The following is a 27,564-nucleotide window of genomic DNA, read 5'->3' on the forward strand; positions in this document are numbered from 1 at the left end:
TTCGGGCTTGGGACAGGGTTCACCTCCTGGATGAAGCTCCTGTACAACGCTCCTATGCCGCGCATACAGACAAACAACACCAGCTCCCAGTACTTCCAGCTCCACAGGGGCACCAGGCAGGGATGCTCATTGTCCCCGTTGCTGTTCGCCCAAGTGATCGAAACACTAGCAAAGAACTGGAGGGCAATCCAAAGAGGAGGCAGAGAGCACAGAGTCTTGTTCTATGCAGATGAGCTGCTCCTCTACATTTCAGACCCACAAAGCAGCATGGACGGAATCATCGCGCTCCTGAAAGAGTTTGGGGCCTTCTCGGGCTACAAACTCAACAATCACTCAGCGTGATTTTCCTGGTGAACCCGGTAAAGGGGAGGGGCAGCCCTGGTGGGACTGCCATTTAAACAAGCCCGACACAAATTCCGCTACCTGGGGATCCAAATCGCTCAGGATTGGATGGAGGTTGAGAAATGGAACCTAACCAGTCTGGCAGAGGTGGGACACACTCCCACTCTCCCTTGCGGGAAAAGTGCAGACGATAAAAATGAACGTGCTGCCCGGGTACCTCTTCCTGCTTAGATCCATCCCGATCTATATCCCCAAGGCCTTTTTCAACTCACTGGACAAACTAATAATGGCGTTTGTATTGGGGGGGGGGAAAGAATGCTAGGATCCGAAAGAAGGTCCTACAGAAAACAAAGTCCAGAGGGGGCTAGCCCTCCCAAACATACAGTACTACCACTGGGCAGTGACATCAGACAGAGGATGGGATGGATAAAGGAGCTAGAGGCCGAGTGGGTGCATGCGGAGGAGGTCTCCTGCAGGGGCACCTCGCTCCGGGCCCTCGCCATGGCGGCACTCCCATCCCCACCCAGAAACCACTCCAGCAGTCCAGTGGTGGGAGCCACCCTCCAGACCTGACCGAAATGTCCGACAAAGCCCCCGTCTGCAACAACCATAGGTGCACACCAACACTCTCCCTCTGCACTATGGGAAAGCACTGAAGGTTGTAATTAGAGAAGAAATTATACCTTTTAAGGCCCATGTAGAGCAGGAGGCAAGAAGGGAATGGGAAAAACTAGTCGACGATATTATAGAGGTAGATCGTAAGTATGTGTACACCCATCCCAAGAACTATTAGCGGAGAGGAGTGTTATATTACCTTTGGTGGTAATATGTCGGTGTTCTTTGACTTTTGATCCAGAATGGACGGATGAGTTTGTGACAAAGAAACCACCAATCATTAGATTGAATCAAAACTAATTTATTAGATAACGATTAATTAAATGAAGTTTGTACACATTACTGAGCTATAATTTTAAAAAATATAAATTTAGAGTACCCAAATCATTTTTTTCCAATTAAGGGACAATTTAGTGTGGCCAATCCACCTACCCTGCACATCTTTGGGTTGTGGGGGCGAAACCCACGCAAACACGGGGAGAATGTGCTAATTCCACACGGACAGTGACCCAGAGCCGGGATGGAACCTGGGACCTCGGCGCTGTGAGGCAGCAGTGCTAACCACTGCACCACCGTGCTGCCCTTCTACTGAGCTATAATTAATAACAAAGTAATATTGAATCTGCCCAGCAATAATCAATAATCTAGTAGTCAGTAATGATATCCTTGTGTTAACTCTCTCTAATCTATTCTACTCCTTGTGCTGTACTCAGTCTTTCTCCTTTGCTAACTACCCAGCATTCCCCGAGGTCTGATATTTATATTGAGAACTCGTGGTACCTTCTAGTGTTTGAATTACACTGGGATGTAACAATTAACCCTTCACTGGTGTGCCTATATATATCATTGCGAGGAGAAAACTGCAAACGCAGTTTATGATCAGTACAGATGGGGCTGTACGACAGCTGAGGTGAGCTAAATGGGCTATTTACGAATATGGGGAGAAGGCAAGTCACCTCCTGGCATTTCAACGGAAGAAACGGGAGTCTGAGAGGGAGATTGCCCAGATTAGGACACGGGATGGTCTCGGATCAGGGGAAGGTAAATGAGGTATTTAAGACCTTTTACCAAAATTTATACAAGTCGGACCCTCCATGAGATGGGAAAGATATGGTGGAATTCCTGGGTGAGTTGGAGTTTCCCAAGGTGGAGGAGGAGTTACGAGAGGACCTTGAAACTCCGCTAGAGTTGGATGAGATCAAGCCAGGAGATGAAACTGATGCAGTAGGGGAAGGCACCAGGACCTGACGGGTTCCTATTGGAATTTTATAATAAGTTCATAGACCTCTTAGCCCCTATATTGTTAGGGATTTTCAGGGTCTCCTCGGAGAAAGGCGCTTTGCCACAGGTGCTGAGGCAGGCTTTGATTTCCCTGCTCTTGAAAAAAGACAAGGACTGTGGGTCATATCGACAATCTCCCTATTAAATGTAGATGTGAAGCTGTTAGGTAAGGTGCGGGAATTAAGTCTAAAACCTCGTCTGCCAGAGGTGGTGGGGAAAGACAAAACGGGTTTCATGGAGGGGCGGAGGTTGGCAGTGAGATGACTGGTGAATGTGGTGCTTGCTCCAGGGGAAGGTCGGATACCAGAGATCATAATCTCGCTCGACGCAGAGAAGGCGACTGACCAGGTAGAGTGGGACTGTCTGCGGTTTTAGAAGAATTTGGATTTGGGCCGGGCTCTGTAGTGTGAGTGCAGCTGTTATTTATGGCCCCATTTTCCAGCATTTGCACTAACAAAGGGACCTCCGAACCCTTTCGTCTTTACTGGGGTACCAGGCAGGGATGTTCGTTATCACCTTTGCTGTTTGCACTGGCAATAGAGCCACTAGCCATGACCCTGGGATCCTCGAATACATGGGGAGGAATAGTTAGAGGTGGGGTGGAATACAGGAGGTTGAAATTATATGAAGCTGGTGGCAAAGGTCACAGCGGACTTGCAAAGATGGGGCAGTTTCCCACTGTCCCAGGCGGGTCGCATGCATTCGGTTTAAATGAACATCTTACGAAGATTTTTATTCTTATTCCAGTGCCTTCCGATATTCTTACCCAAGTTCTTTTCAGAGAGATTAACCGTCTGGTGACTGGGTTTATTTGGACAGGTGAGAGCTCAAGAATCAGGAGGACGTTGCTCCAAAGGGAGAGACAACTAGGGGACTTGGCCTCGCCAAACTTTCAATCCTATTATTGGACAGCTAATACTGGAAAGGTGCTAGAGTGGTTCGGAGATTTGGATAAACTTTGGGTTCGGGTGGAAGCAGAATCTGTGAGGGAAGTAAGCCCAGCGGTGCTGGTATCAGCTCCGTTACCGGTGGTACCAAAGAAACACTCGCCTAATTTGGTGGTAGTAGCACGTTAGAAATTTGGAGGCAACTCTGGAATGATATGTATAATCTAAGGCGAGTTAACAAGATGATGTTCATGTATATCAACATTAGATGGCATCATTAAGTAGTCTTATAAAAGGCTCCGTCTCTAAGCATTCAGGGAGAAGCTGATGTTGAAGGATAGTGTGAGGTTGAGTTGGAGTGTTGGTTGTATTAGAGAGACATAATATATTACTGTAACATAGATTCAATACTGTTATTTTGTTAGCTATTACTCAGTAGAGTGTGCAAACCATTTAAAGTAGTGTAAAATAAACTAGCTTTGTTTTAAATACATAGCTTGATGTTCTTTGTAAACACTACGACTTTTAGCTATCTTGGAGAACAATGCAAGAAACATTACAAACTCCTCATCATTTTAACTTGAGGGCCGCCTCTAGGCTGACTCCTATCATTGCAAATCAGTTATTCGAACCTGCTAGGTCAGATGTGAAATTTAGGGAATGGAAGGATAAAAGTTTGGAGAATGTGGGAGACTTATTTTTAGAAGGTCGGTTCGCTAGCTTAGGGGAACTGAAAGAATAATGTGGGCTCACAGATGCTGATGGATTCAGGTATCTCCAGGTGCACAATTGGGTCAAAAAGTACTTTTCGGCTTTTCCGATGAAGAAGCCTTCTACCTTGCTGGAGAGGACCTTATCCTGTTCTAGTTTGGAGATGGCCAGGTATATACCAGCGAATGACGGGAGAGGAAACAAGCTCTGTTCAGGATGTGAACGTTAAGTGGATGGAGGAACTGGGTCCACTCTTGGAGGAGGAGGTTTGGAATGAGGCATTGAGGAGGGTGAAATTGACCTCGTCCTGTGTGAGGCTGAGTCTCGTCCAACTGAAAGTGGTGTTCCGAGCACACCTTACAAAAGCTAGAATGAGTCGATTGTTTGAAGGGGTGGATGATGGTTGTGATCGGTGCCTGGAGGGCCCGGCACGTCATGCGCACATGTTCTGGTCATGCTCAAAGCTGGTGGACTTCTGAGGTCCTATTTTGAGACTGTTGGCAATCCTGGACATTGGGTTGGAGCCTTGCCCATTGGTGGTGATTTTTGGGGTTTCAGCTGTGCCGGAACTCCGAACTAGGGTGGGGGCAGGTGCCCTGGCCTTTGCCTCACTGGTGACAAGGAGGCGGATCCTCGTGAGCTGGAGGTCAATTACACCGCCAAGCATCTTGACATGGCTGGGTGACTTGATGGAGTTTTTACAGCTCGAGAAGGTTACTTTTATAGTGAGAGGGACAGTGGAAGCGTTTTACTGCAGATGACAACCATTTATATTGTACTTTAAAGATCTGGGGCGCGGTTCTCCAACCCCCCACCAGATCAGAGAATCGCCGGGGGCTGGCGTGAATCCCGCCCCCGCTGTGTCCCGAATTCTCCGCCACCAGAGATTTGGCGGGGGCGGGAATCAACCCTCTCCCGCTGGCGTGGATTAAACCACCTTTTGAACGGCGGGACAAGGCGGCGCGGGCGGGCTCCGGGGTCCTGGGGGGGGGGGCGGGGTGATCTGGCCCCGGGGGGTGCCCCCACGGTGGCCTGGCCCGTGATCGGGGCCCACTGATCCGCGGGCGGGCCTGTGCTGTGGGGGCACTCTTTTTCTTCCGCCTTCGCCATGGTCTTCACTATGGCGGAGGCGGAAGAGAACCCCTCGCCAAAGGCCTTTCCTGCCAGCTGGCGAAGCGGAAACCACTCCGGCGCGGGCCTAGCTCCTCAAGGTGAGGGCTTGGCCCCTTAAGGTGCGGAGACCTTTGGGGCGGCCAACGCTGGAGTGGTTCCCGCCACTCCATTACGCCGGAACCCCCCGCCCCGCCGGGTAGGGGAGATTCCCGCCCGAGGTCACTGTTCGCTGTTGGGGGGGAGGGAGGGAGGCATGGGAACAGGGTGGGTGGGGGACTTAGTAACTAAGTTCTACATCTGGAAGGGAAGAGTGGGTGGGGAGGGCATTCTTACTGTTTAATTGTTATTGTGTTTTTGTAGGTTTTGTACTAAAATTGTGAAAAGGTTTTAATAAAATTATTTTTAAAAATCCATGTCAAAACCTGAAGACAGGCCATTTGTGAAATACATAAATCACTAACTACTGTATATACGTATATACCTCCATTTAACCTACCATCCATCTTGAACAGAGCTTCTACAGGGTGATTGATATTATTTCAAACACAATCAAAAAGAAAGGAGTAATTATTTTGGCTCCAGGTCACACTAAGGATTTTATTTCCTCTCTGAATATTAGGCTGGATTGTATATTGCTGCAGGTGCACTCTGAGGGGCTATTTGTACAATGGATCCATTGACAGGTCACACAGCAATTCAGGGTCAGGGTTTACAACTTTTAGTTTTTCTTTTCTCAAGGAACCTTGAATCCTTTTCCAGCTGTGAGGCCACAATGGACAAGTCCGCAGGCACAACTGGCCTGAGATCACTTCCTCTCTGACAGCCGCCAGGTAGTCATGAAATCCACTTGGGATGAGACAGTCTAATCCCCCTTCACAGGAAAACAAAAGACTCACTGGCTCAGCAGCTACCATCCATGGTCGGCAAAAGATGATGCAACTGAATCCAAATATAGTAATAAACTGTTCTAGAATGGGTATGAGGCTGAAAGAGAGAGGGGCATATATTGAGAATGTGTGTGAGAGTGTGTGCAAACGTGTTTTTGCCACAACATCTCAGCTCCCTAAGTGAACTGTAACTGTTATTAATTTAATGAAAGGTCTTGTAAACAGAGGATTCTCAGTAAGCTGCAAGGCTTCTTGAATTTCCAGGGTATTGGTTCTCAGATGAACGTGAAATCAAAACAGGCTTAAGAGAAACCTTCCACTTACAAGGTATCGCTGTTTATTACCTTGGCTGTTTAGTCAGCTACAGCCGGTTCAATGACTTTGTACTGGTCTCTCTGCCTCAGAACAGCTCCCTCGGGCAAACATGTGACCCGCTACAAGTCAAAAGTCCTTTTCAAAATGAGGTGATGTTTTAGGCCAATAAACAACCTCAGCGGGATTCTCTGACCCCCTGCCGGGTCGGAGAATCCCCGGGCGGGCGGCATGAAACCCGCTCGTTGCTCCGACGCCGACTGCCGTATTCTCCGGCGCCGGTTTTCGGGTGGGGGCGGGGATCACGCCACGCCGGTCAGGGGCAATTCTCCGGGTCCCAAAGGGCCCGAGTGGCCGTCGGTTTCTGGCTAGTCCCGCCGGCGTGAAATGGACATGGTCCCACACAGCGGGACATGGCTGGTAGGCCGGTTGGTGCGGTCCTCGGGGAGGCGCTGGGGGATCCAGCCCCGGGTGGGGCCCCCATGGTGGCCTGGCCCGCGATCGGGGCCCACCGATCTGCAGGCTGGCCTGTGCCATGGGGGCAATCCTTCATTCCGCACTGGCCTCTGTAGGGCTCTGCCATGGCCTGCACGGAGAAGACACCCCCCTGCGCATGTGCAAGAATACGCCGGCCGGTCTGCGCATGCGCGGAAACACGCCGGTGGTTCTACGCAAGCGCTAACTCGCGCCGGCCCTTCAGCGCCAGTTGGCATGGCGCCAACCCGTCTGGCGCCGGCCTAGCCCTGGAGGTGCGGAGGATTCCGGTTGGCCCGACGCCGGAGTGGTTCGCGCCATTTTTTTACGCCAGCATCGGGCCATCGGGGGATTTGTGAGAATTCCGCACCCTGTGTTTGCACACCTTGAGAGCTTGATGAGGAGCCATCACGATATAATGAAAGGTTGATGGGATCCATTTCACCTTTCACACAATGGGATTTGATGTCCCTGGTGAAACAGGAAGACAAGCTGTCTGCCAAACGCATTGCCTGTATGTTTGGGTCCATCCTTAAACAATGAGATGTATGAATTTCAAAAGTGGCTGTGAGGTTCCTTCACTCACTCACGTTCATGCTTAATTAGGTATTGGACAGAAATTCTGTCAATAGTTCAAATGCCAAAAGTCACACAGTATACGGCAGCTAACTGAACAGATATTTTGTTCATCTTTTAAAACTATAGCTTTAAAATTTATAATTGGGCCACAACCGGGCACCATTCAGCATTGGCCCACACAAACGTGGTCCAGCCGGAACGGCACCCAGGTTGTCTCCCGGGACTTTAGAGGCCCCTGGGTGGTTAGAGGTAGTGCAAGGTGACCCCCTGGCCCTGCACCGTGGCTCTGCCAGGCTAGCACTTCGGCAGTGCCCGGATGGCATGGCCGGATGGCACTGCCAAGCTGGCAGGAATGGCCGGATGGCACTGCCAAGCTGGCAGGATCACTGCCCAGATGCCAGGGTGGCAGTGCCAGTGTGGCACTATCGAGGGGAGCTATGCCCATGTAAGGAGGGTGGAGGGGGGTTTGAAGGGTGGGAGTATGCAGGACAGGGAAGTAGGGGCCTCAGGAAGGTTGCAGGGGTGGCGGTTGGGGGTCCTGGAAGGGGAAGGGCCTGTAAGTGGGCATAGGGGAGCCTGAATAGGGGGATCCCCAGTGATCCCATAGTGGTGGGTCCTCACTTGAGGGGATGTGGGGTAGTGTCCATGTGTGTGGGGGGTGAAATTGCCCATGGGTGGAGGTGTGGGGGACCCACAAGCTCACTTAGAGATCAGGATATCCTTCAAAATGGCGGCCCAATCTCGGAGTTCAGCTCCCCAGTGCTAGAAAAAATTCTAAGGGCGCGATCTACTGGCCATGCTGCGCTGGAAAAGCAGCTCGCCGTGGCGCAGCATGGTCGGTGAAAGCTGGGAGATCTCGCTCCAGGGATCTACCCAGCTTGCAATGCCTCACGAGATTCAATGCCTTGGTGCTACCTTGGTACCGCGGCAGTGCCAGCCTGGTATCCTGGCAGTGACAACGCTGCCAATGTGCCAAGCTGGTATTTTTTACGCCCTTGCGATCGGGCCGGGGTATCCCTGCATGGGTGTTTGGGGTGGGGGGGGGGCCGGGGGGGGGGGGGGCCAAGGGACCCTCCCATGTTGCGTTCGGGCTGGGTGGGGGGAAGTCGGGATTTTTTTGTGGGCCTCGGAGATCGAGGGGTCCTGATCTCTCGCTACAATGGGGAGTTCTGGCGGGCGGAGCTCCCCATTGTAAAAAACGGGGCTATGTGCGACCTCGGCCGTGGGTTCTCCGTATAGGCACCTTATTCAAAACAAGTCGCGTTGAATAACCATATATTTCTCAGCACTGCAAGTGCCAGTAACACGCGGCTAAACGGGCTCACTCAGGGAGGTCTAAACCGGTGAGATACTCCCCAGAGCCCAAAAAAGTGATTAAAGGCAAGATCCTCCGGCTGGGTTTGCCCGGCAAATAGAGAATTCCGCCCCAGATCAATGGTGTTCTCCATTGTACACGGCTCGCCCGTGGCTTTCTTGCGGCCAGCGGGGCGGGAAACTCCAACCCGAAGTATCATTGAATAGTGGTAGGGAACTCGCTGGCAGAGCCGAATGGAAACTCCCTAAAAACCCATCACATATGAACTTAGAAGTCTTTTGAGAGAATTTTGCCCGAAGTATTCCCTCCGAGAGTGAATCCCGTACGATTCACATTCTGTTGTGAGTGCTATCCATTCCACGATTTAGGACATGCAAATGGGCCAGCACTCTGCTGGTGCAAATTGAGAGCAATTACTGGCCCAGCGGCCGTTGTAACTGCTGGGGTCGGAATTAGCGCTATAGAGCCTGGCAGCTGGAGTTGATTTTAAGCACTCCACTCACCACACACTCACTGTGGCCATGAAGATGGCTCAGAGAAGACCTGAGTTTGGGGGTCCAATGTGGACTCACAGATTCATGTCTGTGAGGAGAGGTGGGTCACCCTCTTCTCCAGGGTGGGCCACACACTCAAGCATGCCTCCTGAGCAGCGCCTGAGAGGTGGCGGCAGAGGCAGTCAATGCTGCCAGCCTCACCAGGAGGAGACAGCTCGTGATCCTGAGGGTTAAGGGTCACTGGCGAGTCCTCTGCCCTGACAGGGGCAGAGAACCAGGGAGGGTTTCAAAGGCCACAGTGCAGGTGTCCTTTGTTTGGGTGAGCTCTGCTAATCCCCTGCTTCCTCTGTAGTGGGGCAGTGCTTCTGAGCAGTGCCAACACCTGGTGGGCCCCTGATTGAGCTTGGCCACGCCCATCCCCTTAATGATACTGCTGGAGTATGAGGCTGTCTAGAGGTGCGGCCTGTGTGAGCTCCCACTTCACCAGATGCTCTCTGAATATTCACAGGACACCGTGAACTGTCAGCGGTATGAGCATCCAGGAACATTAAATCACATGGTGCAGCAATGACAGGCTGAACCAGGCCACCCCGATCCCAAAGGGGACACCCCAAGTCCATAGACTTGGCACCAAGTTGTTCCCCGTTACTACCCTGCCCGAGCAGCCACCCCCCAGCAACCCTGACACGTTTTGAGTTTTTTTACCCTCTTGCTTCCCCTCAACAGCCATAGTGCCCAGCCCCCGTTTGTAAATACCTGCACCAATTCATGCCCGCGTGACTTCTGCCTGAGAGGGGAAGAGTGTAGCGAAGGGGTGAAGCATGAAGTGTCCAACCTGCTAATGATAGTTAAATCCATGCAAATGATGGTTTTACATGGACTCTTCTTGGGAGACGCAAACTTCAATAACAGCGCCAGTGAGGGATTGGAGCATGGCGACTGTTTCGACGCCGTGTGAAAATTGTGATTTTTTTCATTGCGTGCTATTCTCCGCTCGGTCTCAATTCTCGCTGGTGATGGCGGGAAGGGGAGGACTCAGCCTTAGATATAGGTATTCAAAATCTTGAAGAGCTTAGATTGAGTATAAAAGGATAAACTGTTTCCAGGGGCAGAGGGGTCAGTAATCAGAGGAACAGATTTAAGGGGCGAGATTCTCCGACGCCCCAGCGGGTCGGAGAATGGCCGTTGGCCACCGTGAATTCCGCCCCCGCCGGTTGCCGAAGTCTCCGAAGGGAGAAAAGTCGGCGGGGCGTCAATGGCGCCGCACACCTCAGAGAATGGCACGGGTGGGCACGAGGCAATGGATTTTGGGGCTGCCGATATCCTCCCGTCCGGATGGGCCGAAGTCCCGCCGACGTGATGACGGGTCACGTCGGCGTAAATCAAACCACCTTTCAATCGGTGTCAACCAGTGCTCAAGGTTTACGCCGACCAGCGTGGAGGTGGGTGACGGCCTGGGGGGTTGGCCGCCGGAGAGGCGATGGCGTGGCCACAGTCTGAATGTGTGGGGGAGAGGTGTGTGTAGGGTTTTGTGTGTGTGTGTGCGGCGGGGGGGGGGGTTAGAGTGGGCTGGGCTCCAGGGGAGTGCCGGGAGGGAGGGTGAGTGCCGGTGAGGAGGATGGGGTCCGTGCCGGGGAGGGGGATGGGGGGGGGTCCGTGCCGGGGAGTGGGATGGGGTCCATGCCGGGGAGGAGGATGGGGTCCATGCCGGGACGGGGGATGGGGTCCGTGCCGGGGAGGGGGATGGGGTCCGTGCCGGGGAGGGGGGTGGTGTCGTGCCGGGGAGGAGGATGGTGTCCGTGCCGGGGAGGGGGATGGGGTCCGTGCCGGGGAGGGGGATGGGGGGGGGGTCCGTGCCGGGAAGGGGGATGGGGGGGTCCGTGCCGGGGAGGGGGATGGGGGGGGGTCCGTGCCGGGGAGGAGGATGGGGTCCGTGCCGGGGAGGAGGATGGGGTCCGTGCCGGGGAGGGGGTCCGTGCCGGGGAGGAGGATGGGGGGGTCTGTGCCGAGGAGGGGGATGGGGTCCGTGCTGGGGAGGGGGATGGGGGCGGGGCCGTGCCGGGGAGGGGGATGGGGTCCGTGCCGGGGAGGGGGATGGGGTCCGTGCCGGGGAGGGGGATGGGGGGACAGGGTCCGTGCCGGGGAGGGACGTTGGGGGGGGGGGGGGCAAGTGAGTTGGTCCACCTGGCCAGGTGCCAGTCTCCAACAGTCGGACCCATGCGGTCCATGCCACCTGGCTGGGGTGAGGAGGGGGTATGGGCATTGATGACATGCCGTCGTTTCCCCCCCCCCCAGGCCATCATGTTTTCCGATCAGCCAGCGATGTTGGCTGCCGTGGCGGCAGCCGCTAATGTCTATGTTGCCCTGGATGAGGAGGAGGAGGAGGAGGAGGAGGAGCGTGCCAGAGAGGCGGCGCAGGCTGCCGCAGAGGGGCAGGCGGCAGCCGCCCAGGCTGGAGGGACACCTGACCGACAGGACGACGAGGGGGAGGAGGACGTCGCGGCCCCACGGCAACGGAGGCACCCGAGGGCGCCCCGTGTGTACCGGCCCCGGCAGTCATACCAGGACCTCACGGACCGAGAATGCAGGAGGAGACTCCGGATGAGCCGGGAAACCGTGGCACACATCTGCCACCTGCTGGCGCACCTGTCACTGTGTGGCACTGGCGGGGGACACCCTCTCCCCGTGTCCGTCAAGGTTACGGTGGCCCTGAACTTTTATGCAACGGGGTCATTCCAGGCACCGAGTGGGGACCTGTCCGGCATATCGCAGACATCGGTGCACCGGTGCATCCGGGCAGTGACAGATGCCCTATATGCCATGGCGCACCGCTACATCCGCTTCCCTGTGGACCGGGCCAGCCAAGATTCCCGGGCCGTGGGCTTCTCTGCCGTGGTCGGGTTCCCCATGGTCCAGTGCGCGATTGATGGGATGCACGTCGCCATGCGGCCACCTGCAGATAACAGGGCCGTGTTCATCAATAGGAAGGGGACCTATTCCATGAACATACAGGTGGTCTGCGACCACCGCATGATGATCCTGCACATCTGCGCCCGTTACCCGGGCAGTGTACATGACTCATACGTGTTGTCACGGTCATACATCACCGGCATGGATGAGGGACGCCATCCCCGGCTGAGGGGCTGGTTGCTGGGCTATCCATTGCGATCGTGGCTGATGACGCCTATACGGAGGCCACGCAATGAGGCGGAAAACCGCTACAATGATGCCCATGTAGCGACAAGGGGAGTGATAATGAGGTGCTTTGGCGTGCTGAAGATGCGTTTCAGGTGCCTGGACCTCTCTGGGGGCGCCCTCCAGTAGCGGTCAGATAGGGTCGGCCGCATCATTGTGGTGTGCTGCGTCCTGCACAATATAGCCCAGCAGAGGGGCGATGTGCCGCAGGCAGAGGAGGGCAGAGTGGAGGAACAGCAGGAAGAGGCGCAGTCCTCCCCAGATGAGGGGGATGGGGCAATGGTCAGGGCAGACGGGCTAGACACGGGCAGGTGGCTGTCCACCGTTACCAGCTGGGCCAGCGGGCACGGGACAGGCTGATAGCCACCCGCTTCACTAACTAGATGGGCGTGGGAATCGGGTAGTATGGCCACAGACCGCACACCATGGCAACAGCCGACCACCCACACCCCCCACCCATCCACCCACCCAGCACCCTCACCCCCTCCCCATCCCCACCCACCCCACCCGCATGCACACCACCCCCCCCATTGCCGATCCACCGGCGGCACAACGGGCCGGGCTCACACAGTTGCCGGTGGACGCGTGTCTATTGCAGGCCATGGAGGATGATGACAACCCGCCCTGCGATGAGTTCCTGGCTCCACATCATTGGACTATGTCTGACCCATGGCCACAGTACCACCATCCACCCGGACCATCCCTGCATGCGGCTGTGACACTGCAGCACACGGTCCTGTTCTCTGCCCGGGGGGGATGTTGATAGCGGCCCAGGGGGAAGGGGGCAGACTCACCTGGGGCTGAGGTAAGACCACCCCTCACACACACACTTGCGCTCAACGTACATGACACCCCCGCACGCTTTGGACAGAGCACAAAGGCAGCTTCTGTAGGTGTAACATTGACTTTAATAACGAAAGCAGTTCATGCACGTGCCCTAGCCCCTAAAACTCATCTGTGCCCTGCACCCGTGCCAACTTACTCAGTGTCTAATTGTTTGGCCTTACGGACCCTATGACTACGTCTACGTGGTTCCCCTGACGGTACAGCAGAACTGGAGGTGGACTCCTGTGATTCCTGCCCTCTGACACGGGATCCCTTTGGCGGCCGTTTCCTGGGGCGTCCTGGCCTAGATGGGCCAGGCTGCGGCCCGGGAGACTGGGATGGCGAGCTGCCAGCCTGTCCTGCCCGTTGCCCACCCGATGCACCTGGGATGGAAGGGGGGGAGTCCGAGGTGTCGCGGTGTTCCGGGACCTCCCCTACAGTGGGACCCGGGACGGACCACACCACCTCCTCCTCCCTCGGGGTGCCCGATGGCCCCTAGGCCTCTACATGGGTAGGGGATGCGAACGGACTGGCCATCCGACGCCCCCCCGACATCTGGCGCTGCCAGTCCTGGAGGCCCGTGCTGGTATCGACAGGGGTCTGCAGGTTTGCAGCCATGGAACTCAGGGGATTGGCAAACCCTGTCTGTGACTGTGCGACACCGGCTCGCACATGGTCAATGGCGCCGATGCCCTCAGCGATGGCCTGCTGAGACTGGGCCATGGCCTGCTGAGACTGGGCCATGGCCTGCAGAGACTGGGCTATGGACTGCAGAGATGGGCTATGGACTGTTGAGACTGGGCCATGGTATTGAGCGCCTCTGCCATCTGCCGCTGGCGCTGGCTCATGGCCTCCTGTGAGAGGGCAGCCATGTCCTGGGCCACAGACGCCGCCTGCACGGAAGGCCCCAGGCCTCGCAAACAGTTCCCCATGTCTGACACCGTCGCACCAATTGCCTCCACCACGGACGCCACCCGTGCGGTGTCAGCCTGGGTGGCACGCATGACCGGCACCACTCCCAGCCCCTGGACGCGGGTGGACTCCTCCACCTGCGACTGCAGCCGCCGCAAGCCGGCCGTCACCCTCTTCGCTCGTCTCCGGTTCGGTGGTTGCATCGGATCTATGTGTGGGTGTGGTAACTCCAGGAACCCGGGATCCATCTGGGCGGCAGATGTTCGCTTGGGCTGGGCTGCCATCCGACCGCCCGGCCCCTACCTCCACCTGCTGTACCGGGACAGTTGTGTTGTGCGCACCAGTGAGTGTACCAGACGTCTCATCACTAAAGTACCCAACCGAGGTGAGCGTCTCTGCGATGGTGGAGGGTGTTGGTGACAGCAGTGGCGTTGTGTCGTTATCATCGTCCGACTCTGAGTCCATGGTACTTTGGGGTGGCAGTTTGTCTCCGCCCAACCAATCTGTGTCACTGTCCTGTATTTCAGTTTCCTGGGTAGTGGTGTCCTGGGTAGGGGTGTCCTGGGTAGTGGTTTCCTGGGTAGTGGTGTCCTGGGTAGTGGTTTCGTGGCTCGGCTGTGACGGGGGCCTGTGGCTGCCCCTCTCGTCGCTGGGTGGCACATGCCTGCGTCGTCGCACCCGCACGAGACGGGGGCGTCGTCTCCCTGTTGCTCCAGGTCTCTGCATCTCCAGTGGTCTCCGAGGGACATCGTGCGGGCGTCGCATGCCAGAGGGTCCGGCTCTCTCCATCTCCAGTGGTCTCCAAGGGGCACCCTGCGGGTGTCGCATGCCAGAGGGTCCGGGTCTCTCCATCTCCAGTGGTCTCCAAGGGGCATCCTGCGGGCGTCGCATGCCAGAGGGTCCGGGTCTCTCCATCTCCAGTGGTCTCCAAGGGGCATCCTGCGGGCGTCGCATGCCAGAGGGTCCGGGTCTCTCCATCCCCCGTGGTCTCCGAGGGGCATCATGCGGGCGGTCTGCATCTGCGGGGATGGGTGCCTCGACGTTTGCTCCTGCGATACACAATGAAGCATGCATGGTTAGACACGCAGGCAGTGATCAGGTGATATGGGGGAGGGGGGATATGGGGTAGGGAGGATATGGGGATGGGGGGGATATGGGGACGGGCTGTCGGTGGCTCACTTGCTGGTGGCCCCCGACCTCTGCATCAGCAACCTCCCGGTCCTCAGGTCCGCCAGCCAGTTCCAGGGCCCTTCCCTCATGTTCGGTCAGTGGCCTCTCATCAGCTGGGCCTCCTCCAGTCCTCACATGCTCCCTGGTGTTGTGTGCGCTCTTCTCCTGTGGGGGGTGGTGGCAGGGGTAAAAGGCAACAGTGTTAGACAGGTATATGAATGCACGCCATTGGTTGCGCGTGTATTGCAGAGGTTAAGGTTAGGGCTGGATTCACTTGGGGAAATGGGGGAAGGCGGATATGGGGGAGGGGAGATATGGGGGATATGGGGGAGGGGGGATATGGGGGAGGGGGGATATGCGGATATGGGGAGGGGGATATGGGGGAGGGGGGATATGGGGAATATGGGGGAGGGGGGATATGGGATGGGGGGATATGGGGGAGGGGGGATATGGGGAGGGGGATATGGGGAGGGGGGATATGGGGGATATGGGGGAGGGGGGATATGGGGGATGGGGAGGGGGATATGGGGGAGGGGGGATATGGGGGATATGGGGAGGGGGGATATGGGTGATATGGATATCGGGCGGGGGGGGGGGGGGAGGCTCACCCTGGCTGCTCTGACGAGGTTGTTCACCTTCTTGTGGCTCTGGGTGCCTGTCCATGGTGTCAGGGCCACAGCGGTGACGGCCTCTGCCACCTCCCTCCACAGACGCCGGCTGTGGCGTGGAGCGACTCTGCGGCCATGCCCGGGATACAGGGCCTCCCTCCTCTGCTCCACTGTGTCCAGGAGCGCCTCAATGTCACGAGACTGGAACCTCGGGGCTGAGCGGCGGGCGGCCATCCGGTCGGGTGTTCTGGTCGGGTGGGGGGAGCAGCGCGTCCTTAATGAGCCGTCACGCCGCACGGCGTGAACCACGTGAGCCAGCGCGGATAGCGTCACGTCGCTGCTAGCCCATTCCGGGCCAGAGACTTTGCGACTTTTTGGCGGCGTGATGCAGGTGGGATTTGCGCCGTTTTTGCCGCCGGTCGGCGGACATCGCGCCGATAACGGAGAATTTAGCCCATGATAATTGCCAAAGTTACCTCAGTCGGCACGTGGAAACATTTTTACCCAGCCTGGTGTGATCTGGACTTCATTGTCTGAGAGGTAGGTGGTAGATAATTCAATAATAAATTTCAAAAGGAAATCAGACAAACATTTGAAGTGAATAGTTTTGTCGGGTTATAGGGAAAGAGCAAGGGAGTGGGAGTGGCCCATTCAATGAGCCAGCACAGGATATGATGGGCCGAATTCTCTTGTGTCTGATGTTCCTATAATTCTATCATACTAACGAGAAACATATACTTCGGAAATGAATGATTCACTCACAGTTTCAAACCCCCTGTGAGGATGGTCAGGAAACCCTGCAGGCTTGGAAACCTTAAATTCATCCAGCAGCAAGAATGGGTCCAAATTCTTTAACTGTCAATAATAAGAATTATTTAACAATACTGAGCCAACTGGAAGCACACACGTGATATAATAATGTTCAATGATTAAACTAACTGAGCAGTAAATCCAGGACTGAATTGTTAAATAATTGACGGTACCCGCTCTATCCACGCAATGTATACGTAAAGCTAATCTGTGAAAAGCGAACAAAGACACTGCAAGAAAACCAAATCCTTAATTCCGTAGACCCACAAACATTGCAGCAGTAATCAAGTAGGTATCAATTTGGAAACTCTCCATCCCAGGAAGCATTGAAGGCTGGGTGATTGGATATATTCAAGGTCGAGTAATAGAGATTTCTGATCAGCAATGGAGTCAAGGGTTACCAGGGGTAGGCAGAATGTGGAGTTGGGGCCACAATCAGGTCAGCCATGATCATATTGAATAGTGGAGCAGGCCTGATGGGCCGAGTAGCCTACACCTGCTCCTATTTCTTATGATTCACATCTTCGCAATCCAAGAGAAAGAAAGCCTGAAAGACTGATTGGTGCTGATGTGATGTGCTGAGTACTAGGCTGGGATTAAGTGCCAGGGCAATATTATGGGATGTGTTGGCAATATGATGTGCTGGCATGACATCCTGGTGTGATGTTTGATGATGATGGGCGGAGCAGCCTGTCTTCAGAGTTTCCGGCCCACCGATGGAAATGACCATTGCTGAGGCTGCAGGGAGAGATAGAGGACACCCCCACATTGAGGCACCCAGGGAAAGGTCTTTCTAACCATGTTGGGTAAAGGCAAGCAGAGAGGCCTTGGAAATTGGGTGGGGGGGGGGGGGGGGGGGTGGCTGCACACTCGAGATGTGACGCTGGAGTACCGGGGAGCAGCCACAACCCACAAAAACCCACGGGGGGGGGGGGGGGGGGGGGGTTGGATCTGGCGGTCTCTTAATGCAGCGGTGGCAAATCCCGAAGCTGGTAAAATGCTGCCAGGAGGGGGGGCAATGGCCAATAATTGGCCCACTTTCAGTCAGCAGGCAGTCTTGCTGCTGAGGCTCCCACCATAGTGACAGACAGGAAGATGTTGAGTGCCCCTCCCAAAGCCCGTGACTGCCATTTTAGGAGGCCTCTCACCTCCCGGCCTGGTCAAATCCAATCCAAAGAGAAGGGAATAAGATTGGATTAGAAAGGAGGAGAAAGACACAGAATGGAAAATGAAGTGATACATTAAAAATATCACATTTTTAAAAATCACTAAAAGGAAATCACTACTTGAAGAAATGAAACTCCAGAAGAATAACATCCTGCGCTTGAGTGGTTGACTGTGACTGCATTAACAATTACCATGTCATTATAAAGGTACTTACACAATGAAACTCTGACCTAGCTTTCTGAAGTGAGTTTAATCGGCAATTAATATGCACTCCAACAGGTTCCTCAACAAAACAGTGGGCAAAGTCAATGGGTGGGTAGCAGCATATTCTCCAGGTTCTTCTTCACCCTGTGACTATTGCTGATTGATTTACAAATTAATAATGAGGTACTTCATGAAATAGCCCATTATTGCTCCAGCATAGGTTCCATTACTGGCACTGGATCCATTGGGAATGACCAATAGGATCTAACAACGAATTTCAATCAGGGTGGCCACGTGCTTCTACAATTGTCCCCATCTCTCTTGTGTTGACTGTGGTGGAGAGGGTGTAAAGTCAACTTGGGTTCCTGACCCTCATCTGATAACAGGGACATACACTGGAAAGCATCCGCGTGCTTGCCAGGAAAAGGCCAATTTAAGTCAGCTCTGATTCTCTTTATCGTTAAAGAACAAAATGCCTCAATCGGCATGCTCGTGAGTATGTTTTTAATTCCCTGTGAGCTGGGAGGACAAATGGAAATGCTGGCCAACAGCTCCACAATATTCTTATCCGTTTAAAGTTTGGGAGTGTATGCCTGAATTTAATCTGGAGTGCCAGCGGGGAGAGCTCGACATTCCCTCAAAAGAAGACATTCCCAATTCAAATCCAGCTGTGGTTTTGACCGGAACTCAACAATTTGTTATTGAATTATAGAGAGATTGAACTGCAATAGGGGCTTGGTAGAAGCTACCCAAACATTTCACTTAATATTGGGCGGCACAGTGGTTAGCACTGCTGCTTCACAGCACCAGAGACCCAGGTTCAATTCCGGCCTTGGGTGACTGGCTGTGTGGAGTTTGCACGTTCTCCCCATGTCTGTGTGGGTTTCCTCCGGGTTGTCCGGCTTCGTCCCACAGTCCAAAGATGTGCAGGTTAGGTGGATTGACCATGAAAAATTTGCCCCTTCGTGCCCAACGATGTGCAGGTTAGGTGGGGTTGTAGGGGAGTGGGCCTGGGTGGAGTGCTCTTTTGAAGGGTTGGTGCTGACTCAATGGGCCTAATGGCCTCCTTCTGCACTGTAAGGATTCGACGATTCTATGATCCGAACAGTTGTAAAAAGGTAGGCTTTAATTCCACTGATTTGTACTGGATTTAATAAATAAATTTAGAGTACCCAATTAATTTTTTCCAATTAAGGGACAATTTTAGTGTGGCCAATCCACCCACCCTGCACATCTTTTGGGTTGTGGGGGCAAAACCCATGCAAACATGGGTAGACTCCACACGGATAGTGACCCGGGACCTGGATCGAACCTGGGACCTCGGCGCCGTGAGGCAGCAATGCTAAACACTGTGCCACCGTGCTGCCCTTGCTCTGGATTTGGCAGTTCCTCAAAGGGTGAAAGGTCAGCTCACTGACCCAAAGCTTCCTTCAACTTTTATTGAATCTGCATTCATAAATCAAGTATTAGGAAAATTACATGAATGTTATTTGAAAGTATTTGATTAAAAAATTAAGCTCTAATAGCTGGCCCTATTCTTTGATTTGCTACAAGACAGATAAAGAGTGGGACTTACCTCCTGCTGCCCAATACTCCTCCGAACTTGTGCACCAACACCTTCGGACTGTTCTACAGCCAGCACTACTTGTGTTATTTTTCTACCAAACATAGTGCCTTTTGGAATGAGATATATTCAACCTACAGTAAATCAGTCATTCTTAATTAACATATCATGAATTAAATAGCATTCAGGAGCTATTGAAATGCATTGAATAAATTCGACTTAAAATATGATAAATACAATGCATGTGCAATGACAGTTCAACTGCTGTTAAATGGGTCCAGTGGATGCATTGGGAACACATTTCAAAAGACCTTGCAACAAAAACAAAACCACTTACATTTGTATGGTGCATCTAACTTGATAAAACATGCTAAGGTGACTACAAAAAAATGATGTTGATAAAACTACAGAGCCACATCAGGATACATGTGTGACTTGCTCCACGAGATAAGTTCTAAGGAGGAGAGTCAGAGGGAGAAACTTAGGAAAAGATTTCCAGAGGGCCGCGGCAGCTAAGCCAACTCCCAAAACTGGAATGAGTAAAATCAAGATGATCAGGAGACCAGAGTTAGAAGAATGCAGATATCACGGAGGGTTGTGGAGGTATGAAGGGGACAGGCTTGACTGCCCCTGTCCTCAATATCACTTTGACCCCTCTCCCACACCCCAGGCTGACCTTTCCCCCTCACATCACACTGACCCTTCCCACCTAAATCAAACTAACACCTCCCCCTCACATCACCTTCACCCTTTCGACCAAAACATCACCCTAACCGCTTCCCCTCCCAGCACACCTTCCAAACCCACGATCGCTACCGTCTAGAAAGAGAAGGGCAACAGATACTTGGGAACCCCATCACCTGGAAGTTCCTCTCTAAGACACACACCTTCCTGAATTGGAAATATATCACCGTTCCTTCACTGTCGCTGAGTCAAAATCCTGGATCTCACCTCCTAACAGCACTGTGGGTGTACCTACACCACATGTACTGCAGCGATTCATGAAGGCAGCTCACCACCACCTTCTCAAGGACAATTAGATATGGGCAACAAATGCTGGTCTAACCAGCAAAGTCCACTTTCTGTCAATGGATAAAAATAAAGCTAACTCCTCGACCTCACATCACCCTGACCCCATCCCCCTCACATCACCCAGGGACAGGATGAGTGATGAAGTTTCCGTATAGAAACCTGGAAATCTGGGTTTCCCTGCTTTCTGTGCTGTTCCTCCACATAGCTTTGCTTTGACAGGTGACCTGCCTGGGAGTCAGCCTGGTTGACAGGCTTGTCTTCCGATGTGAATGGGGAGCCAGCTCGGACCTACAGCTGTTCATGCAAGTATGATGAAGGGGATCAGCAATCAGTCATTCCCATGTACCCGATTCCCACGCCCATCTAGTCAGTGAAGCGGGCGGCTATCAGTCTGTCCCGTGCCCGCTGGGCCAGCCGGTAATGGTGGACAGCCACCCGCCTGTGTCTGCCCCGTCTGCCCTGATCATTACCCCCATCCCCCTCATCTGGGGAGGACTGCGCCTCTTCCTGCTGCTCCTCCACTCTGCCCTCCTCTGCCTGCGGCACATCGCCCCTCTGCTGGGCTATGTTGTGCAGGACACAGCACACCACAATGATGCGGCCGACCCTATCTGACCGATACTGGAGGGCGCCCCCAGAGAGGTCCAGGCACCTGAAACGCATCTTCAGCACGCCAAAGCACCTCTCTATCACTCCCCTTGTCGCTACATGGGCATCATTGTAGCGGTTCTCCGCCTCATTGCGTGGCCTACGTATAGGCGTCATCAGCCACGATCGCAATGGATAGCCCCTGTCGCCCAGCAACCAGTCCCTCAGCCGGGGATGGCGTCCCTCGTACATGCCGGGGATGGATGACCGCGACAACACGTATGAGTCATGTACACTGCCTGGGTAACGGGCGCAGACGTGCAGGATCATCATGCGGTGGTTGCAGACCACCTGTACGTTCATCGAATAGGTCCCCTTCCTATTGGTGAACACGGCCCTGTTATCTGCAGGTGGCCGCACGGCGACGTGCATCCCATCAATCGCGCCCTGGACCATGGGGAACCCGGCCACGGCAGAGAAGCCCACGGCCCGGGCATCTTGGCTGGCCCGGTCCACAGGGAAGCGGATGTAGCGGTGCGCCATGGCATATAGGGCATCTGTCACTGCCCGGATGCACCGATGCACCGATGTCTGCGATATGCCGGACAGGTCCCCAGTCGGTGCCTGGAATGACCCCGTTGCATAAATGTTCAGGGCCACCGTAACCTTGATGGACACGGGGAGAGGGTGTCCCCCGCCAGTGCCATGCGGTGACAGGTGTGCCAGCAGGTGGCAGATGTGTGCCGCGGTTTCCCGCCTCATCCGGAGTCTCCTCCTGCATTCCCGGTCCGTGAGGTCCTGGTATGACTGCCGGGGCCGGTACACACGGGGCGCCCTCAGGTGCCTCCGTTGCCGTGGGGCCGCGACGTCCTCCTCCCCCTCCTCGTCCTGTCAGTCAGGTGTCCCTCCAGCCTGGGCGGCTGCCGCCTGTCCCTCTGCGGCAGCCTGCGCCGCCTCTCTGGCACGCTCCTCCTCCTCCTCCTCATCCAGGGCAACATAGACATTAGCGGCTGCCGCCACGGCGGCCAACATGGCTTGATGATCGGAAAACATGACGGCCTGGTGGGGGAGAAGGGAACGACGACATGTCATCATTGCCCATATCCCCTCCTCCACCCAGCAAGGTGGCATGGACCGCATGGGTCCAACTGTTGGAGGCTGGCACCTGGCCAGGTGGACCAAATCACTTGCCCTTGCATCCCCCTCCCCGGCACGGACCCCCCCCCCCCCCCAACCCCCTCCCCGGCACGGACCACCCATCCCCCTCCCCGGCACGGACCCCCCCCAACCTCCTCCCCGGCACGGACCCCCCATCCCCCTCCCCGGCACGGACCCCCCAACCTCCTCCCCGGCACGGACCCCCACAACCTCCTCCCTGGCACGGACCCCCTCCAACCCCCTCCCCGGCACGGACCCCTTCCCAACCTCCTCCCCGGCAAGGACCCCCCCCCATCCCCCTCCCCGGCACGGACCCCCCCCCCCAACCTCCTCCCCGGCACGGACCCCCCATCCCCCTCCCCGACACGGACCCCCCAACCGCCTCCCCGGCACGGACCCCCCATCCCCCTCCCAGCACGGACCCCCCTCCAACCTTTTCCCCGGCACGGACCCCCCATGCCCCTCCCCGGCATGGACCCCCCCAACCTCCTCCCCGGCACGGACCTCCCCCATCCCCCTCCCCGGCACGGACCCCCCCCAACCTCCTCCCCGGCACAGACCCCCCATCCCCCTCCCCGGCACGGACCCCCCAACCTCCTCCCCGGCACGGACCCCACATCCCCCTCCCCAGCACGGACCCCTCCAACCTCCTCCCCGGCATGGACCCCCCATCCCCCTCCCCGGCATGGACCCCCCATCCCCGTCCCCGGCACGGACCCCCCCCAACCTCCTCCCCGGCACGGACCCCCCATCCCCCTCCCCGGCACAGACCCCCCCCATGCCCCTCCTCGGCACGGACCCCCCCCCAACCTCCTCCCCGGCACGGACCCCCCCAACCTCCTCCCCGGCACGGACCCCCCCAACCTCCTCCTCGGCACGGACCCCAACCTCCTCCCCGGCACGGACCCCCCATCCCCCTCTCCGGCACGGACCCCCCTCCAACCTCCTCCCCGGCACTGACCCCCCCAACCTCCTCCCCGGCACGGACCCCCCCCCAACCTCCTCCCCGGCACGGACCCCCCCCCCAACCTCATCCCCGGCACGGACCCCCCCCAACCTCCTCCCCGGCACGGACCCCCCATCCCACTCCCCGGCACGGACCCCCCAACCTCCTCCCCGGCACGGACCCCCCCAACCTCCTCCCTGGCACGGACCCCCTCCACCCCCCTTCCCGGGACGGACCCCTCCCCAACCTCCTCCCCGTCACGGACCCCCCCCCCAACCTCCTCCCCGGCACGGACCCCCCCCCCCACCTCCTCCCCGGCACGGATCCCCCCATCCCCCCGCACGGACCCCGCCCAACCTCCTCCCCGGCACGGACCCCCCCCCCAACCTCCTCCCCGGCACGGACCCCCCCATCCCCCTCCCCGGCACGGACCCCCATCCCCCTCCCCGGCACGGACCCCCCAACCTCCTCCCCGGCATGGACCCCCCATCCCCCTCCCAGCACGGACCCCCCCAACCTCCTCCCCGGCACGGACCCCCCATCCCCCTCCCCGGCACGGACCCCCCCCCAACCTCCTCCCCGGCACGGACCTCCCCATCCCCCTCCCCGGAACGGACCCCCCCCCCAACCTCCTCCCCGGCATGGACCCCCCCAACCTCCTCCCCGGCACGGACCCCCCCCCCAACCTCCTCCCCGGCACGGACCCCAACCTCCTCCCCGGCACGGACCCCCCATCCCCCTCCCCGGCACGGACACCCCATCCTCCTCCCCGGCACGGACTCCCCCAACCTCCTCCCCGGCACGGACTCCCCCAACCTCCTCCCCGGCAAGGACCCCCCCCCACCTCCTCCCCGGCATGGACCCCCCACCCCCCTCCCCGGCACGGACCCCCCCCAACCTCCTCCCCGGCACGGACCCCCCCCCATGCCCCTCCCCGGCACGGACCCCCCCAACCTCCTATCCGGCACGGACCCCCCCAACCTCCTCCCCGGCACGGACCCCCCCCAACCTCCTCCTCGGCACGGACCCCAACCTCCTCCCAGGCATGGACCCCCCATCCCCCTCCCCGGCACGGACCCCCCCCAACCTCCTCCCCGGCACTGACCCCCCCAACCTCCTCCCCGGCACGGACCCCCCCAACCTCCTCCCTGGCACGGACCCCCCAACCTCCTCCCCGGCACGGACCCCCCTCCTGGCACTCCCCCGGAGCCCAGCCCACTCTAACCACCCCCCCCCCCCGCCGCACACACACACACACAACCCGAGACACACCTCTCCTCACACATTCAGACTGCGGCCACGCCATCGCCTGCCCAGAGCCAACCCCCCAGGCCGTCACTCACCTCCACGCTGGTCGCCGTGAACCTTAAGCACCGGGTCACGCCGATGAAAAGGAGGTTTAATTTACGTCGACGTGAACGGTCATCACGTCGACGGGACTTCGGCCCATCCGGAAGGGAGAATATCGGCAGGCCGAAAATCGGCTGCCTTGCGCAGACCCGTGACATTCTCCGCGGCAGCGGCGCCATTAACGTCCCGCCGACTTTTCTCCCTTCGGAGACTTCAGCAACCGGTGGGGGCGGGATTCACGGCGGCCAACGGCCATTCTCCGACCCGCTGGGGGGTCGGAGAATGACGCCCCCTGTTTGTGCCTTTAATTTTTTGTTGCTTTTGACCATTCTCCCCGCACTTTATTTTCAGTCGCTGATGTCACTTACCTCATCTGCCTTTTGCCTTTGGGGGGAATTTACTGGCTTTGTCTTGCACCAAGTACGCCTGTGAATATTTTGCTGAAGGTTGACCCAGTAAGAGCTCAGTATTCTGTCCTCACCAGATTCCTCAAAACTTTACCTTAACTGAAATTTAAAATCGTGATTCCCTCGTAGCAAATTCAGCTGTTACTATTTGTAAAACATCCCTTTCCTGTCAGATTGTTAGTTAATTCTGATTCATTGCTCATTCCCATTATGGCCTGGACCAGTGGTTTTCTAGGTTTTTTTCAGGTAACTAACTGAGTCCAATGGATTGCCCATGCAACCTAATAATAACTAGCTAACTATAAATATAAATGTACGTTCAATCAAAAGGAAGTGCCATAAGAAAACGATTTTTCATATATATAGAACCACAGAATCACTACAGTGCAGAAGGGGGCCATTCGGCCCATCAAATCTGCACCGACTTTCTGAAAGAGCACCCTACCTGACGCCCCGCCCTATTCCCCTAACACCATAACCCCAGCTAACCTGCACACTAAGGGGCAATTTATCATGGCCAATCCACCTAGCCCGCACATCTTTGCACTGTGGGAGGAAACTGGAGAACCCGGAGGAAACCCACGCAGACACAGGAGGAAGTGCAAACTCCACACGGACCGTCGCCCAAGGCTGAGATTGTACCCGGGCCCCTGGTGTTGTGAGGCTTCAGTGCTAACCACTGTGCCACTGTTGTCACGTTACACAGCTGTGTGCCACATTCTCTTACTTAATGTGACAGATCAGCCTGCTTAATCATCACGATATCACTCCAATCAGGTTCGCAGGATGAGAGAGCGCTGCGCATATCAGGCGCAGAGTTAAGCCAGTTGCTTTCCGTTGTGTTCACCGTTGTCAAAACTGAAAAACCCACCTCGCACATGGGGGTCGTCATGGAGGGAAATAGCAGCAAAATGCTTGTTTTACTCAGCACTGGATACTGCTGGGAGATGTTAATCCAGAATGACAACAACCTTTTGGACTATTGGCATGTTTTTAAGGTGCTATCACAGGTCAGGTGCAGCAACTCAGTCTCCTCAGTAGGAGTCAGCTTTAAAACAATCACTGGCTTTCGTACTCAAAATTGGCGCCAATTTCATGTAATTGCGTGCTGATCTGTTTATTGCCTCATGTGGTCATACTATGTACTGCCGAGAGAATTTACCCGGAGAAAATAGGGCAGGGAATGTTTGTGAAATCAATTTTGGCAACCCATTTTCTAACATTGTCACGACCCTGAATTTGAAAACCAATGACCTCAACCATTGACAGCTTTGCTGTAGAAAATTGACCTCAATTCATTAAAAGAATTTACTGTCTTCAGGATTGGAGCAGTTCTACTTCTTCCAATCCAACTTGAAAAATCTCCCATTACAACCATCCTGTTCATGCTGTGAGCTTCCCTGAGCTCTTTATTTATACATCCCTCACTACATCCCCAGTTGGAGGTCTTGTGGTATTGTGTGTGGTATCTCTGCCCCTGAGCCAGACGTTCAGGTTTGAGTCCCACTCCAGGCCATGATGGCCAAGGAAGATGTGTTTGTGATGCAGTCAAACAGGTTGAGTGTCAACCTATAAATCCACCTGACACATATAACTGGCAGGCGGTTGGAGCGGGAGAGAATCCTGGTCAGCCACATGACGGGAAGAACATTGGAGCCCGATATTCCATCACCATCCACAGCCCCAGACAACAGCAAGCATGTAAGAGTGCATGTTGCCACAGCAACTCGACTCCCTGAGTGAGCTCTAACACACCAGAATTACTACTATCAGGAGTACTGCAAACAGGGGAGAGGAGGATGTGGCACAGTGATATTGTCACTGGAATTGTAATTCAGAGATCCAGGGTAATGCTCTGGGGACCTGGGATGGTGAATTGTGAGTCCAGTTAAAAGCTGTAATTAAAAGTCTAACGATGACCAAAAACCATTGTCAATTGTGATTAAAAAAAACTCATCTGGTTCACTAATGTCCCCGAGGAGGAAGAATTGCATTATTTATTAGGGAGAACATCACTGGAACAATGGCGGTTGCGGGGCGACTAGAGGTTTACAAACTTATGAGTGGCATGGACAGAGTGGATAGTCACACCTTTTTCAAAGGGTGGAAAATTTAGAGGAGATGTGCGAGGCAAGCTTTTTACACAGAGTGCCTGGAATCCGCTGCCGGGGGAGGTGGTGGAAGCAGATACGATAGCGACGTTGAAGAGGCATCTTGATGAATACATGAATAGGATTGGAATAGAGGGATATGGACCCAGGAAGTGTAGAAGGGTTTAGGTTAGATGGACAGCATGGTCAGCACAGGCTTGGAAAGCCGAAGGGCCTGTTTCTTTGCTACACTGTTCTTTGTTATCACGCCCATACGTAGGGATTATATCTTCATAAGTTCTTCAAATTAAGTCATATGGGTCGAATTTAGCAACACATCGGAGGCGATCACATTGCTGGGAGTATACTATCGGCCCCTGAAATGTCACAAAGAGATAGAAGTGTAGATATGGAGGCAATTCTCTGAGAATTGTAAGAAAAATTGGGTAATAATAGTAGGGGATTTCACCTTCCCCAATATTAACTGGGATAGTCAAAGTGTGAAAGACTTAGAGGGGGCAGAATTCT

General features: G+C 55.4%; 1 protein-coding gene across 4 annotated transcripts in view; it reads right to left on the reverse strand.

The window, feature by feature from the left end:
• Nucleotides 1-27,564, reverse strand: part of pir (pirin) — a 173,147-nt gene that overhangs the window by 138,651 nt on the left and 6,932 nt on the right. For 2 of the 4 annotated variants that reach the window (XM_072514346.1, XM_072514343.1), the window contains exons 2-3: nt 19,478-19,599; nt 16,483-16,575 (exon numbers count right to left, since the gene is read on the reverse strand). In XM_072514346.1, the coding sequence (XP_072370447.1) occupies nt 16,483-16,575; nt 19,478-19,570 (186 nt within the window). In that variant the 5' untranslated portion in view covers nt 19,571-19,599. Of the gene's footprint in view, nt 1-1,156; nt 1,187-16,482; nt 16,576-19,477; nt 19,600-27,564 lie in introns of all 4 variants that reach the window. The other 2 variants (XM_072514342.1, XM_072514344.1) reach the window with 2 other exon arrangements.

This window comes from Scyliorhinus torazame, chromosome 8 (genome assembly GCF_047496885.1).
Source record: "Scyliorhinus torazame isolate Kashiwa2021f chromosome 8, sScyTor2.1, whole genome shotgun sequence".
NCBI lineage: Eukaryota > Metazoa > Chordata > Chondrichthyes > Carcharhiniformes > Scyliorhinidae > Scyliorhinus > Scyliorhinus torazame.